The sequence below is a fragment of the Procambarus clarkii genome, chromosome 44 (genome assembly GCF_040958095.1).
Source record: "Procambarus clarkii isolate CNS0578487 chromosome 44, FALCON_Pclarkii_2.0, whole genome shotgun sequence".
Lineage (NCBI taxonomy): Eukaryota > Metazoa > Arthropoda > Malacostraca > Decapoda > Cambaridae > Procambarus > Procambarus clarkii.
In genome coordinates, this window is record NC_091193.1 from 9,007,701 (window position 1) to 9,029,523 (window position 21,823).

Consider the following 21,823-nt stretch of genomic DNA (forward strand, 5'->3'; position numbering starts at 1 on the left):
TTGTCAGGGAGCTGTGAGTGTGTGAGGGGTTCTTCACATGTGTTTCACCATATGTGGATGTCTATAGATGAATACTGTATGGCATTCATATATACACACTCCTACAGGTCCAATCTCTGGCCCACAGTACATTAGTACATTATTGTACTAATAATGTAATGTGACTTAGTACATTATTACAAATTACTAGTTACCACCCTGCAATTTTGTGGGACTGTATTGTTGATTGTTACTTTGTTTCTTTTTTGCCATTATGTCTGGTTTTTGTGTGTTCAGACACTTAGTGCTTTGCAATACAGTATTTCTACAGGCATATTTTGGCTAATATTGGAATAAATATTACATCTTAAGACTTTATTGTGGTGTCATTTTATAGATAAAAGTTTCTGTGAAGGTATTATTTAAATTTTTAATCCAATTTGAACACCAATAAATTACTTTTAAGCATGTTGATACTGGTAACTTTTATCCCAGAAAAAATAAATTGCTGTACAGGTATTCAGAGGAGTGCATGTCATAATAATTGAAAGCCTTATTTTCTGTTGTTGTAAGCTTTAGTATTGCATAAATAATTTATTGCTATTAATAATTACTTAAATATTTCACAGATTTGAAATGGCTTGTAGTATATTTAATCAAAAGCATATTGATGATGAAGAAACCATCCGCTATTGGCTGTTTCCCCATGATAAGGATGGCACTCCTATTATGGAGGAGACAAAACTAGAAGAACTTGCTGCCAAAGTGCTTGCTCATGTTGCTCAATATACCCATCAATATATCTGGAATAACCAATCATTTACTCTCAAAGTACGAAAGCAAGCCCCATGTGATGGTACCTCAGGTAAGCTACAGGTTTTAATATTTGTCATATTTTGTAAGTGAAGTTGGTGATTTTTTCTTGATTCTATGTCACACAGAAACAACACTAAATGAATTTTAGGGATGCTAAACTCATCATCAAATAAAACATAACATTATACTATAATTAATTGTACAAAATGGTGCCATCAAAGACTTAAATATCAGTGGATTGAATTGGGGAAATTTCAGTGTGTACTGTATTGCAGTATAACCTACCAGCATTTTAATATATAAATATAAATTGTGAAACCCTTGAACTGTTCTATGTCTAGCATCACCCCCAACTTTATCAGTTCACCTTTGTGCGTGTAATTGTTTACTTCTTACATGTGATTGTTTACCTTTGTACGTGTAATATTAGTTACCTTCATTATTAGTTACCTTCTTGGATGTATGGTTCTTGCTGGATTGTAGAGAATACACGATTGATGACTTCAGCAGTTTATTGAGGAAGGTAACAAGTTGTTTATCTGGCCTGCCGAGGTCCTACCTACTCTGAGGTCTGTGTGAATACTGACTTTTACCTTGTCCTATTTTCTTGGGGGGAAAGGGGGAGTCCCTTGTGGCTCCCAGAAGCTATATGCTGAGATGGTTTCCATATACCGTACTAGGTTACATCAGCCATAGAGTTCTATAGGCCTACTGGGGACTGGAGCCAGAATCCAGCCTCCACATAGAGGTGCAGGGAATGGTGATATTTATTTTTGCCACCTCACCAGGTAAGGCAACCAGATGTAATTGAAACTGAAGCCTCAGAACTGGCTGAGAAAACTTCCCAAACTATGTAAACAAACTACTGAATTCTCTCGGAACTTACGTGAGCGCGTTCGCCCCCATCTCCCACTCATTTGGTGGGGCTGAATCTCACTTGCTACCACCTGCTGGGACTTGAAATCCCAGTTATAGTGCTGATGTAGCAGTTACCTTGGTCATCGCTCTCCCTTACCGGAGATAGACTTACATGCTCAATGTTTATAGTGTGTTGGGGTCAACCTTCACAGCCCCCTTGAACCAAGCCATGTTGGCTTACATTTAGGTCAGGAGTAGCGATCCCAGTGCCTGGGTGTCCTGCTTGGTTTACCCTTCAGCCCCTGGAAACTTCCTGGGGGTTCAATGGTGTTATGGCCTGCTTAAGCCAGTAACCAGGTTCTTTCTGCAGTAATGTGCCTTAGAGCCTCTTCTGCTATGATCCCACCCCAAGTTAATGAAGAAGTTCTCAAGAATTGGCATTAGCAAGTAATTGTGCAAGGACTAAAGAGGGGTAAACAAGATGCAATAGCACCTGTACCAATATATTATCTATCGAAGTACAGTATAACTACACTTATGTACACAGTCTCTTTCACACAGGGCCCTTAATATATCTGCAATGTTCTTCAAATCCCGGTGAGTCCACTATCTTCAAGTATACGTCGTCCACGCTCAATGGTAATCACCGGCAAGTTCACCTTCCTCAACATGGGCCAGTCCACACATCGTATTGTCATGATATCAAAATACCCCACATCTGCTCTCCAGAAACACATTGGCAGAGGGCTTCAGCAACACGCTGACAGGGTCACTAATAATATGGCAGAGGGCTTCAGCAACACGTTGACAGGGTCACTAATAATCACTTCCAGGGGTCTCTAACACCCTGGCAGAAGTCTCTAGCAACACACTAGCAGCACTTCTCAGCAGACAGCCACTACTGTTGTCTTGTAACTCCTCATGGCCGAATCCCAGGTACATCAGTCCACACAATATCACTGCTGAAGTACAACAGTTAACACACTGTCTACTACCGACGGCGGCCACTTGTTCTCCCAGGAACAAGTCGGGAGTTCTGGACTGCCCAAGGTGAACTCCTTTCCACAGCACAGTAGACTTTTCACATCACCTCAGTAGACATGAGTCATTAGCCAGACATAAAATATACAGGGAGAACACAGGATGGCAGCCCTTCACCAGGAACTATGAAATGTACAGTAATTGGATTCACAATCTAGATGGCATTGATATCATTACTTCACTCACCAAAGGTCATCGCCATCAACCTCACCTAACTGAGGTATGAAACAGGAGCCTTTCACAGATGCCACACATCAGCCAACAGATGGTGTTGTCTTCGTCTCACTTAATGCCTTGGAATTGGAGTGCAGGTCCATAGATGGCATCGATATCACCACACCTCACTCCATAGAAAGCATTCACATCGTAACACGTGATCTAATAGAGATCCCTTCCCCTCCTCTGAACCCTATCTCACTTCATGCGAGCTTGAGGGTTCATCATCCATGCCATGCTGCCTGTTGGGTCATTGACACCTTTGACCCTGTGTCCTGTGGGGATTGTTCTCTCCATGTGGCTCTTCTTTCTGACTCCCTTGATGAGGTTAGGGGTCTATCAGGTAGTAATTGCTTTGTGTGTTTGTTTTGTTAGGTTGCAGCAGTCTAGATTGTGTCTGATGCCCGGGAGCTGCCCCATTTAGTGTTTAGGGTCCTGGAATTGGAGGTGTTGGTGAACTTCCCTTGGCCCTACTGCACTACCTCTTCCATCCCCCTTTGGGCATGGTTTGTCCTTCCTCTGATCCTTCCCCTCCCTTATTCAGTCCTGAAGTGTGTGAGGGTTTCGGGGTTGGGGCAGGACTTTGTTTGGGATGTGGCTCTGTCAGCTCTGAGGGTTGCCTCTTCTGAATCAGGCACAGAGGCAATTGGGCAGGCAAGTCCTGCCGAAGCTTCTGGGTTTTCCTATCAGCCAGCCGCGCCTTCCTTTAATGCCTCTCTCTTGGACTCTGCTTTTCTATCCCGACTTGATAATGGTCCAAGATGGACCGAAACATCATTGTTTCTTCATTTTCTGACGTGTGGTTTGGTTATCATGACTTGACAGCTGCACAAGCGTTTGTGCGGGATCCTGATCTTTGCCTGTGTCATTTTTCCCCAGCTGGGTTTTGCTTTGGCAGCTGTTTTCATTTATGCAGGGCAGTCTATTTTGCCAGTCACTATTGTTGGGTGTGGGCCCCATTAGCCCTTTGCCAGCTGCTGCATTGCAGGCTTCCTCTTCAGGCTTTTTGGAGTTTGGTTCCTTAGTGCCTTCGTCCGCCTGCCGTCGCCCAGTGTCTTCACTGGCACCTCGGCCCTGGGTTGGGGGTTTTGTGACGAGCTCACCAGGCTGGCAGGGTCGTTGTCTCCTCTCCTTTGTCAGGTGCTCAAAATGGTGCCAGGAATTTGCTGCCGTGTAGCATGTGTTGTTGAGGATCGGGATTTTCCCAGGCTTCATGCTTCGGCTTCATTTGTGCTGGTCTGTCATGGTTCATTGTATCAACCATGGCGGTTCACGTTGGCCCTTGGCTGTTTGGTACTGGATGCTTCGAGTAGCTCATCTATTGAGCTTTTGAGGTTTGACTCTTCATGCATATCATGTGCAGAGAGTGTCCAATGTCCTCATGGACAGTCTGTCCTGGTTCTTTCCTATTTCCATGGAGTGTTCAGTTGGTGCCGTCCTTTTCCTGAGGCTTTGCAAGACATTGAGGCTCCCAGATGTGGACCTCTTTGTGTTGGTGTGGAATCAGCGCCTTCCTTTGTAAGCAGCTCCATTCCCTGATCGTGAGAACTTCGTGGTGGATGCCTTTCACGTGGACTGCTCAAGATAGGAAACCCTGTACCTGTCTCCCTCGGTCCAACTGTTGCTTCGGGTCCTGGCCAGATTGGAAGTCCTGCCACAGGAGAGTGATCCGTGTGACTCCTTAGTGGCTGGGTCGGCTCAGTACAGTACAGTATTTTGCTGGTTCAGCCTTCTCCTTATCTTCATCGGGTCATCTTGGAGTGGGAGTTTTTGGGGGGGGTTGTATCGACAACTTTCCCTCGATTGGTTCCCACCTTTTCCAATCTTGAATTGGGATTCTCAGGATCTTCAGTTCTTCCTTGCTCTGTCCAGGTTGAACTAATGTGTTCCTTGGCCCTCCTTTCAGATGACCCCGTTGTTCCATGTCCATCTTGTCCCTGAGTTGGGGGCTTGTTTGCATCCCTGGACCTCCTGGATGTGTCCTGGCATGCTCCAATACATTCACTGTTCAGTTAAGGTTACACGTTCATTCAAGGTTCACTATTGATTTTGGCCTCTGGCTCATCACATTTTACGTGTTTGACTTGGGTCGTGGTGGCCCATCTTTGTCTTCTTGGTGTTTGGGTCCTGACCCACCCTGACAACTGGCTGGTGTTGGCTCCCAGCCAGTCAGCGTGTCTGCTGGCCAAGGTTCTGGTTCTTGCCCTTTCACTGTGTGCCCTTTGCCAGCTGCTGTGTTTCGGCATCTTCCAGGATTCTTCTGATATTGATTGGGGCTTTGTAACAAGCACTCGCCATGCTGGTCTGGGGCCATAGTTCCCTCGCTTTCATTGAGCTCACAATCCGGTGTGGGAGTTTGCTCGTGCCATGTGGTTTGCCCTGCTGAGGGTTTGGATCCCTCTGGGCTTCGTGCTCTGGCTCTTTTTAGACTGTCTTCCCATGGTATGTTGGCTCAACCAGGTGGGGAAGGGTTCTCTTCAGCCCCGTCTCTTGGAGTTGGATTCTAGATGTACAGTACATCAGTTCGTCTCCTGGTTTCCTGGGATTGGCTCTCCGTGACATTCACGACATGGAAGTGTTCAACGTCTTGGTCGTCGGTCTTCATGGTTCTGTCTCATCTCCATAGAGTGGACTGTCACTGCCAACTTCTTTCTTGGGTTTGCCAGGTGTTCAGGCACTGACATGGACCTCTTCACATCGGCCTGGTTATGGTGCCTTTCTTCAGAGGCACCATTCCCCACTTGGAAGACTCATCGTAGATACCTTTGGCTGGACTGGTCAAGATGGGGACTATCGTATCTTTTGTCCTGGTTGATCCTTCTGACTCCCTGATGGCTGGCTCATTTTTTCAGGCACTGTTTGTTTGGTGGGTGGGTTTTCCCATCATAGAACTGAGGTTGGAACAGCCAGCTGCTCCACCTTCACCCTCCCTCATTCCCCAAAGCGAGGTGAGAAGGTGGGTCAAACGATTTGGTGCTAGTTTTATAACTTTTTGATCATTTGTTTACATTGATGGGGGAGTTCTTCTACTCCCCAAGACCGGCCCAAGGCCAGGCTTGACTTGTGAGAGTTTGGTCCACTAGGCTGTTGCTTGGAGCGGCCCGCAGGCCCACATACCCACCACAGCCCGGTTGGTCCGGCACTCCTTGGAGGAATAAATCTAGTTTCCTCTAGAAAATTTTGGTGATTTTGAAGCATCGATATTTCCGTATAACCAGTGGTGGTCTATTTTGTCTCGCTGACTTTGTGGGTGCTTTGCTGGTGGTGGCAGACATGGCTAAAATTCACTTGACAATTTTGATCATAGTGCCACTGCTCTCTGTGCCTCTTTAGAGAATGGGCCAGGTTCTGACTCGTCCCCCGGTAGGCCTAAAAGAACTCTGTGACTGATGGCACCTTGTAATTTGGCACTGTATTATCATTGTAGCTTCAGGGAGCCACTGGGGCTTGCCCAGAAATTGGCATTTCATTACATTCAATGCTGTTTTTTTCTAGGTGTGCTTGGTCCTCACCTGGGTGGTGTGACTGTAGTTGGGGACCTGTTAGAAGACGAGTGGTTTATTGTTTTCCTCCTGCTCAACCTTACCCGAGACTTCTCGGGGCTAGTGTGTCGGTAAGTATATAAGAGCATTTAGTATAAAAGATATTCCAAGGTTAGTGTGTTGTTAAATAGAGTAGTGCTGGCAGTGTGAATAGACTTTAGACCTAGTGTATTGGTAAATAGACTAGAGTTTCTAATATGAAAATTGTTCATCTAACGCTGGCATGGCTAGTTTGTCCTGTATGTGGTAGTGTATAATTTAAGCTACTAAATAGCACCTGACAAATGGGCATGTCTACACTTCACTGTTTCTGGGCTGACCCTCATAAATAGCCACCTGAAGTTTGCTCCTGTGGCACTTCAGGACCCCCTCCAGGAACTGTCAGGCTTCCGAGACTTACTTGGTCACTTGGGAGCATGTACCAATATCTTGCTCGTCTGTGTGATTCAGTCTGGCAGTACTGAGGCTATGAAAGCCTCAGTATTGTTAGAGCCACCAAGGCTGGCGGCTGCAGCTGGTTCTCACAGCACAGCTGTGCAGGTCAGGGCCACAGCAACACTTATTGGCGATGAATAAAATAAGTAACTGTAATTATTTTGCATTAATATTGTCATAGATGATCCTGACTGTGATAAACTCAATGTATAACATTCAGATTTCAATGAACACAATGCTAGTTATGATGCTCACAGCGTGAGGTAGAGATTCAATGTGTGTGTGTGTGTTAAAAGAGAAATACTGTATATGTAGTAGATATAATGGAGAAAAATAGATCGTTTAGAAAGGCGGGGTTAAAGAGCTGACAGTTGGATTCTGCAGACACAAATAGTAAATACACACAGACTCCAGGAATTGTTTGTGTATGAAAATGACAACGACCTCATCGTCATGAAACGACCTCATGCTCCTTTACAATATAACTTTGTGGAAATGGACTCATATTCAGAATTTCGTGACAAGAATGTGAAAATAACAGCAGTTCTGTGGCTAGTCATAGCGCTGTGTGTAGTACTGTACTGTATACTGGAGGCATTTTCTTGCATCAGGTGATTGATGGCGTAGTCTGCTCATATCGTGTGGCTCCATGCTATGTTTTGATTCACTCACCACACCCATCTGAACTGCTTATTGCTCCATTATGGTGCATAAATATGTTGATAGATATATATGATGTGTGTATATGGTGTAATAACAGCAAAAACATAGTTATATTGTTCAAGTAATATATGTCATTAAATATAGGCACCTTAATTTTGAACATAGCAATATCTCACACATTTAATGATATAAATTACTCAAATTACACACTATTAATTAATATTACTGCAAAAAACTGTATACAAAAATAGTCAGAGACTTTTAAATATTGATGTAAAAATATTTTTAAGGCCACTCCTGGAACCCGTCAGGGCTGGAATATACCAGCTGGCGACCACGCTCTCAGATCGGGCTATTCATGCCCGTGCCACCTCTTGGGTGGCTTAATCTTTATCAATCAATCAATCTCTCGGATCCTCGGCATTGCCAGACTTCCTCGCCCCATCATAGCCAAAGCTATGACACATCCAATATATTTTGATTAATTTTCCAATGATCAGGGAACAGATGTTAACAATACTGTACAGTATTAGAATGGGAAAAAGTTTTGGGAGGAATACTTGTTCTGGGTGGGGAACCCCCCTTGTTGCTCTGTGAGTGTGTGAGTGAGTGAAAGAGATAGTGAATTGTTCTTGGTAAATCTCCAAGCTAAAAGCTATCCTCCCTTATCTCACCTGAAGCCTGACTTTAGAAACAATTATATGACGGGTGTAATATTTGTATCTATTACGAATAAATTACATTTCATTCTAAGTAACTGTCATGTAAGGAAGAGGATAAACCAGGAGCCAACTGTGTGCCACAACTCTCATATGGTCAGTTGACTTGATTTCACTCATATGGACATGTTGAGTGAACAAGTTGCAGGTGCAGTTCAGCCTAGGAATGAGTGATTGAGTGATAAGAAGGGCATTGCTAGCACGAGGCTGTTGATTGCCGAGTGCCTTGTGTTACGGCTGCCAACTTTTGGCTGCCCATGAAGTTGGAGTTCCTTGAGAATATTGGCCTTGTACATAATGGTAAGTCTACCAATATCTCGCTGGTGTTGAAGTTTCTGAAGTTCTGACCAGTCCAGTCATAACGGGTCAAGACTAGCGATGCGCCTTCCTGCACAGTTCTCCTCTTTGTCCCTCCCTCCCCCTTCATAACCCTCCCCAACGCGCCCTCTCTCCAGCCCTTCCCCTCTCCTCCCCCTCCCCTCTCTCCAACCCTTCCCCTCTCCTCCCCCTCCCCTCTCTCCGACCTTCCCCCTCCCCTCTCTCCGACCTTCCCCCTCCCCTCTCTCCAACCCTTCCCCTCTCCTCCCCCTCCCCTCTCTCCAACCTTTCCCCTCCCCCTTTATCCAACCCTCCCCCTCCCTCCTCCTTTCACCCTCCCCTCCTACTTCACTTCCTCTCTCACAGGTCGTTCTTGTCGCACAGTCTTCACGGTCAGCGACACCTTACAGACCTTAGGTGCACTCTCTCTTTCATCACCTTCTCTCTCTTCCTCATCTCTCTTTCCTCCTTATCTCTCTCTCCTCCTTATCTCTCTCTCGCTTCCTCCTCCAAATCTCTCTCTCTCTTCCTCCTCCTCATCTCTCTCTCTCTCTCTTCCTCCTCCTCATTTCTCTTCCTCCTCCTCATCTCTCTCTCTCTCTTCCTCCTCATTCTCTCTCTCTCTCTCTCTCTCTCTCTCTTCCTCCTCCTCATCTCTCTCTCTCTCTCTCTCTCTCTCTCTCTCTCTCTCTCTCTCTCTCTCTCTCTCTCTCTCTCTCTCTCTCTCCCTCCTCTCTCTCTCTCTCTCTCTCTCTCTCTCTCTCTCTCTCTCTCTCTCTCTCTCTCTCTCTCTCTCTCTCTCTCTCTCTCTCTCTCTCTCTCTCTCTCTCTCTCTCTTTCCTCCTCCTCCTCATATCTCTCTCTCTCTCTCTCTCTCTCTCTCTCTCTCTCTCTCTCTCTCTCTCTCTCTCTCTCTCTCTCTCTCTCTCTCTCTCTCTCTCTCTCTCTCTCTCTCTCTCTCACTCTTCCGTCTCAATCTTTCCTGCTGCACTCTTTCCCCCACGCATTCTGTCTTCCTCTCCCTTTCAATCTCTCCGTTCTTCCTGCTTACCATTTCAATCTCTTCTCCTTTTCTCCTTCCAGTCTCTATTCCCTTACACCTTTTGCACCCCTCGTCATCTCTCCTTCATTATCGTCTTCATGCACTCTCACTATATTTCCAGTTTCTCCTCTGTACCCCCCCCAAGCTCATTCCTCACCCCTTCACTCCTCTCAGCTCTTCCACCTTTCTCCCCGATTCCGTTCTCTTTCTTTTCCTACACCCTCTTTTTCACCAACACTATCTCTTCTGTCACTTTCTCCCACACTTTCTCAATATTGTCACATTTTCTTCCAATTTATTCTGGAGCATTCTCTTCCACGTTCCCTCCACATTCTCTTCCCCCCCCCCCACCTGCTCTCCCCCCCCCCCACCTGCTCTCTCTCCCCCCCACCTGTTCTCTCTCTCCCCCCCCCACCTGTTCTCCCCCACATTCACTTTCCTTACGGTGTTTCTCTCCCCATCCTTTGATTACCCTTTCTCCTATAGAATCTCTTACCCATAGTCCCACATGATTCACCCCCCCCCCTTACGCTCACACACTTATTCTTACCCGCTCTTGCTTTCCCTCGTATTCTAACACTTTCGACCCATTTGTTCTTCCCCGCCTTACCTTCCCCCACACACCTCCCCCCCACACACCCACCTTACCCCCCCCCACACCCACACCTTACCTCCCCCCCCCACACCCACCTTACCTCCCCCCCCACACCCACCTTACCTCCCCCCCACACCCACCTTACCTCCCCCCCTACACCCACCTTACCTCCCCCCCACACCCACACCTTACCTCCCCCCCACACACACACACCTTACCTCCCCCCCCACACCCACCTTACCTCCCCCCCCCACACCCACCTTACCTCCCCCCCCACACCCACCTTACCTCCCCCCCCACACCCACCTTACCTCCCCCCCCACACCCACCTTACCTCCCCCCCCACACCCACCTTACCTCCCCCCCCCACACCCACCTTACCTCCCCCCCCACACCCACCTTACCTCCCCCCCCACACCCACCTTACCTCCCCCCCCACACCCACCTTACCTCCCCCCCCCCCACACCCACCTTACCTCCCCCCCCACACCCACCTTACCTCCCACACAGAATTTTGTAATTTTAATTTTGCCCCGAGGAGGGAGTTAGGCTGTTCATCCTGTCACTTGTACCCAGACACGGCTGGGACTTGCTTAACTGTCTCAAGTGTGAACAGCTCATCAAACAAGGAGATGAACATTTGCCAACCTTTACAATTTACGTTATCTTGTGGGTGCAAAATTGGGGGGGGGGATCTTTTCCGAAGAGTGTCTATATTTGACTAATGGTGTTTTCGTCAGTTCTGTTCTCTCACCTATATTCTCTTCCGTGTACACTCATTCTCATCTCACGCCTTCCTCACTTTCTCCTTACCTTTGTCTCCTTCCTCACTTTCTCCTTGCCTTTGTTTTCCTTGCTCACTTTCTCCTTGCCTTTGTTCTCCTTGCTCCCTTTCTCCTTGCCTTTGTTTTCCTTGCTCCCTTTCTCCTTGCCTTTGTTCTCCTTGCTCCCTTTCTCCTTGCCTTTGTTTTCCTTGCTCCCTTTCTCCTTTCCTTTGTTCTCCTTGCTCCCTTTCTCCTTGCCTTTGTTTTCCTTGCTCCCTTTCTCCTTGCCTATGTCCTTCTTGCTCACTTTCTCCTTGCTCACTTCTTGCCAGTGTTCTTCTTGCGCACTTTTCCCTCTCACATTCCTCTAACCCAGTTATCCCTCTTTCACAGTCTCCTCACCTTCAACTTTCCCCTTGCTCCCCATCCCCCCCCGTCTATACAGTTGTAATGGTTTGGCGCTTTCTCCTGTTTATCCGTCCCTCCCTTCCCCCCTCCTCGGCCTCGTCCCTCAGCTTCCCTGGTCTCTCACCTCCTCAGCCCGCTCTCGCACAAGACAGCACATATATGGCTTATTGCTTGTAGTCACTATATCGTTTATTAATAAGTACATATGTGACATTCTAAGACATATTTTTTTCAAGGCACTAACTTTTCCTCTCAGTTTTATTAAACAATAAAGATTTTATACAAAGTTCGACAATATCCTGAGTTACTTTAAAATTGATTCAAATATTTTAGTTTTGTTTTATTATTTTTATAAAACTGTAATATCAATATAGGTACTATTCATACTATAGGATTGTAATATCAATATAGGTTCAGTACTAATTGTAATATCTCGACATACTAAGAAGGTTAGGTTAGCTAAGAAGGTTAGGTTAGGTTGTGGTTTTCTATTCAGCATTTCAAGGTAAACGCAAATATTCCCAATAAATTAGTATGTGTCATATGCACTTATTCATAAGCAAGATATTGACTATAAGCAAGTGCGAGAACGGGTTGACCTCCTCCAACCTCTTCCACAATGTCTAAAAAAAATGTCTCCCCCCCTCCCCCCCATTCTTTTCCTCCACATACATACATATTCCATATTCATTCAGCTTATTCTCTCCGTGTTTTCCCTCGTAGTCTCTATGTCACTCTTTCATCAACGTCTTCTCCATGCTGTCTTTCCCTTCACTCTCTCTCCCGCTCCCTCACTCACTCACTTCCATCTTCCCCAAGCTCTTTTTTATCACTTCACTGTATGCAGATTTTACACTGCACTAAAATTCTAAAATTGTGGGAAGGATTAAGACAGGAGGACAACATGAGGCTACAAGATGTCTTGGATAAACTGAAGGAATGGTCCAACAAATGGCTATTAGAGTTTAATCCATGCAAATGTAAAGTAATACACGGTACCATTTGGGAGATGAAATCTTTCAAGAATCAGGGAGAGAGAAAGACCTGCGGGTTGATATCACGTCAAACCTGACCAATGAAGCCACATCAAGAGGATAACATCAGCGGCATATGCCAGGTTGGTTAACATAAAAAACTGCCTTTACAGACTTGTATAAGGAATAATTTAGATCTTTATATACCACATATCAGAACAGTCCTGTAGTATGCAGCTCAGCATCGAGTCCGTTTAGTCAAGCACAAAACTAAACTGGAGAAGGTTCAACGGTATGCCACCAGATTAATACCCGAGCTGAGAAGTAAAAGCTAAGAGGAGAGACTACGGGAACTAAACGTCATGTTGCTGGAAGAAAGCAGAGTTAGGGGAGACATTCATACAAGATTCTCAGAGGAATTGATAGGGTAGCTAAAGAAAATATATTTAACACGGGCGGTACACACACAAGGGGACACGGGTAGAAACTGAGTGCACCTTTGAACCACAGAGCTTCTCTAGTGTCAATAAAGATGTTAATAATAATTAACCTCTTATTATTATAAGAGTAGTTAGCAAATGGAATGTATTAGGCAGTGATGTGGTGGAGGCTGACTCCATACACAGTTTCACATTTAGATATGATAGAGCCCAGTAGGCTCAGGAATATATACATCTGCTGATTGACAGTTGAGAGGCGGGACCAAAGAGCCGAAGCTGAACCCCCCGCAAGCACAACTAGATGAATTTCATTAGGCGAGTACTGTCCCCTCCCTCCACAACATATAAATGGATGCTGGCATTGAAGGTAAAAGTTGAGGGGGGTATTGGGGAGGGGGTAATGGGGGAGTGGGTGAGTGGGTCAAGTTTACTGGGTTAGTGGGGGACTGGGCCATGGTGAATTGTGGGGGGGTAGTGGGATATGGGGGGATAGGGAGGGGGGGGGGAGGAGAGGACGCAGTCACTTTCATTATCCGTCATATCCCTCCCAGCTTCCCCCCCCCCACACCTCCATCACACACCACCCGCTGTACTTGATGCGTTTTGTTGTATATCATGTATTGTTGTATATCATAGTATATCATGTATTATTGAATATCATGTATTGTATATCATAGTATATCGTGTGTTATTGAATATCATGTATTGCCTATTGTGATCGTTGATGATTCTGGTTCATTGTTTGTTTTTTTATGTTATTTTCTTTGTTGTATTATTTGTTTAGATCTATGCGGTTGCGTTTTCGATAATCTATTTGTTGTTATTCTAATCTGGTTACTGAAATTACCGTAACGTTAGTTTAGATTGTAAGGTTTGTATGTGAATGGTGCAGGGGAGGGGGTACATCGGCTGCTGCAGCTTGTATAATTGTCCTGATACACATCTTTGCACGTGCGTGTTGGGTGCACGTGCGTGTTGGGTGCACGTGCGTGTAGGGTGCACGTGCGAGTAGGGTGCACGTGCGTGTAGGGTGCACGTGCGTGTAGGGTGCACGTGCGTGTAGGGTGCACGTGCGTGTAGGGTGCACGTGCGTGTAGGGTGCGCGTGCGTGTAAGGTGCGCGTGCGTGTTGGGTGCACGTGCGTGTAGGGTGCACGTGCGTGTAGGGTGCACGTGCGTGTAGGGTGCACGTGCGTGATGGTTGGGTTGTCCTGGTGATGGGCACCATCGCCTCCTCTGCTCCTCGTCAAAACTTTCCTAAACTATTATTTGACAACCTAAATTTTTCTGAATTAAAATAAAAAAAAAAGTCCGGGTGCAATTAATGTAAATAGACGGGTGAAATATTTTGATCTTTCTTTCTGGTCAACATCGAGACGTTGGTGGATTGAGATTATTTTTGTTTAGGCATATTTAGCGTGTTTGAACATGTTGATGTTTACAGCAGCGATCTCTGGCTGCTCGGCTCCCTTCTTCAATCCTTTTTTTTTTTTTTTTTTTTTTTTTGAGATATATACAAGAGTTGTCACATTCTTGTACAGCCACTAGTACGCGTAGCGTTTCGGGCAGGTCCTTAATCCTATGGTCCCTGGAATACGATCCCCTGCCGCGAAGAATCGTTTTTTCATCCAAGTACACATTTTACTGTTGCGTTAAACAGAGGCTACAGTTAAGGAATTGCGCCCAGTAAATCCTCCCCGGCCAGGATACCAACCCATGACATAGCGCTCGCGGAACGCCAGGCGAGTGTCTTACCACTACACCACGGAGACTGACAATCCTGACCGCTTGTTTACATTCTTCCCTTCTCCACCTATTTAACTGTTCTGTATTTAAATGATAATTCCGAACCGGATTCTTAGACAATAACAATGATAATTAAAATTGATGTTTGTAGTTCGCCTCCACTACGTTAGTCCACTCATAGCGAGTTTGGTCTAAATTTTTACCAAAGAAATACTATCTTATATCTCTGATTCTTGGGCCTTGGGTGGCTTAGTCCGTCCTCTTTCCTCGGAGCCAACGTGACAAGAGCCACGGGACTGTTGCTGCCAAGACACCGCATTCCTGATGCACCTTGCAGCACTCGTCAGGCTTGAAAACAACCACCAGTCATTTAGAACGGTCAAAGTACATTTCTCTCTTGACTACTCTTGTTCGGTAGCGCCAGCGACGAAATACTGGCTTCATGTGTATGCATACAGAGAGGTGGGGGAGGGGGAGAATATATCGAGGACACACAAGTGTGTGTGTGTGTGTGTGTGTGTGTGTGTGTGTGTGTGTGTGTGTGTGTGTGTGTGTGTGTGTGTGTGTGTGTGTGTGTCCCTGATATACATGAGCGCGTAGCTCTCCCGCTTTCCTGGTGCTCGCGTCCTAACACTTTTGTTTCACGGCGGTAAGCCCAGTGCACATCACCACTCCACGTGGTGGTGAAAGTGCGCCTCGGTTAACGTAGACCTTATTTATTAACTGGTTATTTCTCTCTATAAAATGCTAGATGTTTGTGAATACACAATGGAGTGGGGTGAGAAGACAGGTGTCTAGGGAGGTGTGGAGTGACAACACAGGTGTCTCGGGAGGTGTGTGGAGCGAGAAGACACGTTTGTGAGAGGGAACAGTGGAAAGGGACATCGGAAGAGATGAAGAGGCACGTACTCTGTGGGTGTTTCCACCGAGAAGCCAAAAAGGGTACATACGTTTACACGGCGGCGTGCAGAGGCAGGTACCTGACAGGAATCCCGAAGATTAGGGGATAAGTGTTCTGTTCAAGACGGTACGGTACTGGGGGAAAGCGTGAAAAGCAGGTGTGAAGAAGAGTGAAAGGGCAGACAGGTGGCAAGCTGCGAGAAAGAGAACAGGTTCGAGGGTCGACTAAAGATAGACGGAGCTTTCACTTTTGTCGGGCGACCAATACGGAAAAGGCAAGTGGTGAAATCCTTGAAGGTGAGAAGGGCCAGAGTCCGGAGTTGAAATGGAAACGGAAGTCACTCCAGTTTAAGGAAATGGATGATTAATAAGAAAATTTGGTTGAGGTTATTTGGGGGGTTGATGATCGTTGTGGGTTGCAGACGATGATCGTGTTGGTGGTTGTAATTAAATGGCTAAAGTAATTGGTGTTGGTGATAGTAGTTGTGGTTGGTTGTGGAAACGGTGTGTAGTGGAAGCAGTTATAAAGGTATATGAGAGTAGACCTATTTAGGAAAGGCGGATAACAGAAGTGAGATCTATTGGTCCAAGACGTGGCTATCTACTAGCACAGGGTAAATACTAAATTAAGGTCTGCATAGATATCCGAGATGAAGATAGCAGAGGCGGCGGCTTGTCTTTGCGTTGGAAGGGAAATGTTTTGTAAATTAAGGTTGCACCAGTCTTCGTGCTTGTGTGTGTGTACTCCCCTAGTTGTGCTTGCAGGGGTTGAGCTCTGGCTCTTTGGTCCCGCCTCTCAACCGTCAATCAACTGGTGTACAGACTCCTGAACCTACTGGGCTGAATATGTACTCGCCTAGTTGTGCTTGCAGGGGGTTGAGCTCTAGGCTCTCTGGTCCCGCCTCTCAACCGTCAATCAACTGGTGGACAGGTTCCTGAGCCTACTGGGCTCTATCATATCTACACTTGAAACTGTGTATGGAGTCAGCCTCCACCTACATCACTGCCTAATGCATTCCATTTGTCATTGTGTGCGTGTGTGTGCGTGTGTGTGCGTGTGGTGAAAGATGAGGAGAGTATAGTTGTGGTGCGGTGGTAATAGAAGGAGCAGGATGGTGAGTGTGGAGGCCTTGGGTGCGAGGTGACGGGTCAAGTGCAGTGTGTCAGTAGCATGAAGTGCAGTGGGTTAGTGGGTGAGGACGTCTGTCTTCCCCCTCCCTCCCTTCCCTTCTCTTCCCACCTCCCATCTTTCTTTCTTCCTCAACACATGGTGACCCAACTTCCCCCCCCCCCTCTCATATAACACAAATGTATGTAGTTGTATAAATAGATCAGAATGTTATGCATCCTTGTGAGAGACTGGTAATTGTGGGATTGAATGTTTGCGTGTGTGTCTGTGTGTACACGCGCGCGTGTGTGTGTGTGTGTGTGTGTGTGTGTGTGTGTGGGAGGGTGGGTATGGGTGTCAAAAAGTTGATATATTTGAATCGTTAATATCGGTCGAATTTTACTTAGGTTAGGCCTATTTATGTTGTGTGATGTTGCGTAGTTAGTTTGGTTCAGATTATACTTAGTGGTCCCCCCAGGGAAGGTTTACTTGGTGTTGTTGCTAGGCTCACTCTGGTGTTGTTGCTTGGCTCACTCTGGTGTTGTTGCTTGGCTCACTCTGGTGTTGCTGCTTGGCTCACTCTGGTGTTGTTGCTAGGCTCACTCTGGTGTTGCTGCTAGGCTCACTCTGGTGTTGTTGCTTGGCTCACTCTGGTGTTGCTGCTTGGCTCACTCTGGTGTTGTTGCTAGGCTCACTCTGGTGTTGCTGCTAGGCTCACTCTGGTGTTGTTGCTTGGCTCACTCTGGTGTTGCTGCTAGGCTCACTCTGGTGTTGTTGCTTGGCTCACTCTGGTGTTGCTGCTTGGCTCACTATCTGATGTTTCTGTTTGGATCACTATCTGATGTTGCTGCTTGGATCACTGGTGTTGCTGCTTGGATCATTCTGGTGTTGCTGCTTGGCTCACTCTGGTGTTGTTGCTTGGCTCACTCTGGTGTTGCTGCTTGGCTCACTATCTGATGTTTCTGTTTGGATCACTATCTGATGTTGCTGCTTGGATCACTGGTGTTGCTGCTTGGATCATTCTGGTGTTGCTGCTTGGCTCACTCTGGTGTTGCTGCTTGGCTCACTATCTGATGTTTCTGTTTGGATCACTATCTGATGTTGCTGCTTGGATCACTGGTGTTGCTGCTTGGATCCTTCTGGTGTTGCTGCTTGGCTCACTCTGGTGTTGCCGCCTGGCTCATATTGCTGCCGAGAAAAAATTAGAAAGTCCCCATTTGCAAACAGTGGTAGACGGTTGGACCAAGTTAAGTGAGAAAGTTGTGAAGGCCAAAACTGTCAGTAGTTTAAAAGCGTCATACGACACAGTGGTGGGAAGACGGGACACCACGAGCGTAGCTCTCGGCCTGTAACTACACTTAGGTAATTACACACACACACACACACACACACACACACACACACACACACACACACACACACACACACACACACACACACACACACACACACACTCTCTCTCTTGTATATCACGTATGTCAGACCAATCCTGTAGTATGCAGCTCCAGCATGGAGTCCATATCTCGTCAGGCATAAAACAAAGTTGCAGAAGGTTCAGAGGTTTACCACCAGCCTAGTGCCCGAACCGAGGGGCATGAGCTATGAGGAGAGACTACGGGAAATTAAACCTCACGTCACAGGGAAACAGGGGGAAACGGGAGAGTTAGGGGGGGACATGATCACCATATACAATATTCTCAAAGGAATTGATCGGATAGACAAAGACAGTTCATTTAACACAAGGGGCACTCGCACTAGGGGACACAGGTGGAAATTGAGTGCCCAAATGAGCCATAAAGACATTAGAAAGAATTTTTTCTGTGTCAGAGTGGTTGACAAACGGAATGCATTAGGCAGTGATGTGGTGGAGGCTGACTCCATACACAGTTTCAAGTGTAGATATGATAGAGCCCAATAGGCTCAGGGAATCCTGTACACTTGTTGATTGACAGTTGAGAGGCGGGACCAATGCATTCCATTTTTTAGCTACTGACACTAAACTCTTGACACTGTGTACTCACCTAGTTGAGTACACAGTGTCAGGATTTTAGTGTGAGAGTCCCCGGTGTGTGTGTGTGTGTGTGTGTGTGTGTGTGTGTGTGTGTGTGGTGTGTGGTGTGTGTGTGTGTGTGTGTGTGTGTGTGTGTGTGTGTGTGTGTGTGTGTGCGCGCGCGCGCGCGCGCGCACACGTGTGTACGCGTGCGCGCGTGCGAGCGAGCGTGCGTGTACTCATAGGTGTGTTGGTGGGGAGAGGAAGAGAGTGGTGGTGGAGGGAGGTGGTGGCGGGGAGTGATACATGACCCACTAACACAGTGATCCTGACCTACATAACTTATGCAACAAGCTAGAGGTTGGCTGTGTAGGGTTTGTGTGCGTCTGTGTGCGTCCCGGCGCGCGCGTCCTTGCCCGTCCTCCCAGAATTTAGGGGGGTGAGATTCGAGTATAGACCGACGGAACTAAATATAAACTCACTGGTCGAAAGATGAAGTGAGGGGACGTGATCCAGACATGAAATTCTGAGGTCTTGACTGGAATATTGGCAGCGTGTTCACGATGAGGAGGTCATGGAGGTCAGATACGCTGATGAGCCACGTGGGTGTGAGGAGTTTGAAGTGGTAACATGGCTAACATCAGTGTAAGAGATGTTAGCATGTGGGGGGTCAAGTTGATAGTGAAATAATAATTGCCTCCATGTGTGCACGCACGCACGCACGCGCACAAAATCAAACAAGAAAGTCTTCCTTTTATGTTGGCGTGTGGCGTGGCGTCCCTGGGATATTCCCTTGTGTGGGCGCCTTCTCCGTTCCCGCGTGGCACCCCTGTGATGTTGGCGCCATAATGAGGGCACCGAGGCCGCGTGGAGGACGAAGGAGAAGTTGGCACTGGCAGACACATGTGGCAGCAGCGGCTGCAGGGAGCCCAGTGGCTGGTGGTGGCGGCAACTGCGCTTCTAGCCAAACAGCTTTCACCCGCAGCGGAACGAGATGTCTGAACTGCCTTTTATTTGGCATTTTGCGTGAGCGTTTGTCGTTTATTATCACCTTTGACTGGTAGCTCGCTTGTCCCAACTGGCAGATGATAGGATTAGACTTGAGAGGCGTTGTTGTGCCCGGAGTGATGTAGAGGGGCGGTGCTGAGGGTACTCTGTGCGTCGGGGGTTGTGATGAGCGGGCGAGGAAGAGCAGCACTGTGACCTCGAACCAGTAATGCAGGAGAGATAAGGCAGGGACAACCTGTCCCTCCTCCACCCACCTTTACTAGGGGGGAGAGGGGGGGGGGGGTTCCCTTAGTGTGAGCCACTCTTATTACGGCCTTACATTATCGTGACCTTCCCATGATGTGGCTGTTGTGACCTTGCTTTAGCATGTATTCCTTAGTATTACCGTCCTCTAATATGGCATTCTATTAAGTATATTATTCCTTTTCGTATAGTGTGGTGTGTCCCCTCTCCCCTCCCAATCATTCTTGCAGTCCTTCTTTTTCTTTAATTTACTGACAGCGTTCGAGTACGTGCTGAATGCGGCAGTAAATGGGTGAGATGCTGAGCTTGCTTGAACGCTGAAGCTTCGGCGACTAATCTGAGTATCTAGTGGGCCATTTTTTGGTTATCAGAACTGGCGCTGTGGGATGAACCAAACGTCGAGTAAAGGGGCCTATATGAATGCTCATTCATTTAGGTCCCTCAGGCTCTCACTCTCCAGTGTGACCAGGGAACATTGCCCCACACTGGTCATCATGCTATCACCTTGACCATACAGGAACACAGCCTACCTGACTGTCACATGTGTCAAGTGTGGAGTGGGACACGTCGCGCCAGGAGACACCATTTGTCATGGAAATGATGAAAGGCATATATTTAATACAGTGACGGTCACAGTGGATCGGCACGTACTAGTGGGGTGACAGGTGCTAGACGGTACTGGGCTCGTGGGTGGTAGTGGGTGATCGGGGCCTCTTGGTTGACGGGGCCCTCTTGGTTGACGGGGGCCCGTGGTTGACGGGGGCCCGTGGTTGACGGGGGCCCGTGGTTGACGGGGGCCCGTGGTTGACGGGGGCCCGTGGTTGACGGGGGCCCGTGGTTGACGGGGGCCCGTGGTTGACAGGGGGCCCGTAGGTTGACAGGGGGGCCCGAGGTTGACAGGGGGGCCCGAGGTTGACAGGGGGGCCCGAGGTTGACAGGGGGGCCCGAGGTTGACAGGGGGCCCGTGGTTGACAGGGGGGCCCGAGGTTGACAGGGGGGCCCGTGGTTGACAAGGGCCCGTGGTTGACAGAGGCCAACCGGAGAATGCCTCACACAGTTGACTTGTCTGGAGACAGTGTTAACAGGACGTCAGTTACTTGGAGTGTTAAACTCCCCAACACAACACCGTCCATCAGGCGAGGAGTCAGTTAAGGAGTACATATTTTTATAAGAGTACGCTGAGTTGTGGGAACATTGAAGGCTATCTCAATTATATTTCGTGAAATTAATGCATTACCAGTCACACTTTATCTGAATAAATTGCTTTAATTTTTGTATGTTCTACTGTATCAACATTATATATATATATATATATATATATATATATATATATATATATATATGTATATATATATATATATATAAAATTGCACGAGACAAAATATGTCAAATATAATGCAACCAAATTGTTTAAAAAACATAAATGTACAGAATCACAAAATGAAATATCAAAATCAATCTGTTCAAGTGCATTACCAAAGTGTACTTACCACTTGCCTCGCGAGCGATTTCTTACAGGTTGGAGTCCTGGCCAGGGAGGATTGACTAGGTGCCAACCCTTAACTCGTCACGTCTGTTGACCCAGCAGGACTTGAGAACCCTGCTTGTTAACCGATTAGTGAGCGAGTCGTGTTCAAGGAAACACGAGTTGGGAGGCAAGGCTTACCATGAGCTGTCGCGTGGGCGAGGAAACACGATAAGTGATTTTTGGGGGGTACCTTGAGATGCTTCCGGGGCTTAGCGTTCTCGCGGCCCGGTCGTCGACCAGGCCTCCTGCCACAAACGGGGTAATGGTAGTACAAAAGTAGTACAGGTTAGTGTTTGTGGTACAGGTTAGTGTTTGTGGTACAGGTTAGTGTTTGTGGTACAGGTTAGTGTTTGTGGTACAGGTTAGTGTTTGTGGTACAGGTCAGTGTTTGTGGTACAGGTTAGTGTTTGTGGTACAGGTTAGTGTTTGTGGTACAGGTTAGTGTTTGTGGTACAGGTTAGTGTTTGTGGTACAGGTCAGTGTTTGTGGTA

At 47.1% G+C, this 21,823-nt stretch overlaps 1 protein-coding gene across 1 annotated transcript in view; it reads left to right on the forward strand.

Annotated features, from left to right (window-relative positions):
* ecd (ecdysoneless cell cycle regulator) overlaps positions 1-21,823 on the forward strand; it is a 209,723-nt gene that overhangs the window by 3,346 nt on the left and 184,554 nt on the right. Inside the window, exons 2-3 of the mRNA XM_069300635.1 lie at positions 609-844; positions 6,406-6,523. Coding sequence (XP_069156736.1) covers positions 616-844; positions 6,406-6,523 — 347 coding nt within the window. The 5' untranslated portion in view covers positions 609-615. The remainder of the gene's footprint in view (positions 1-608; positions 845-6,405; positions 6,524-21,823) is intronic.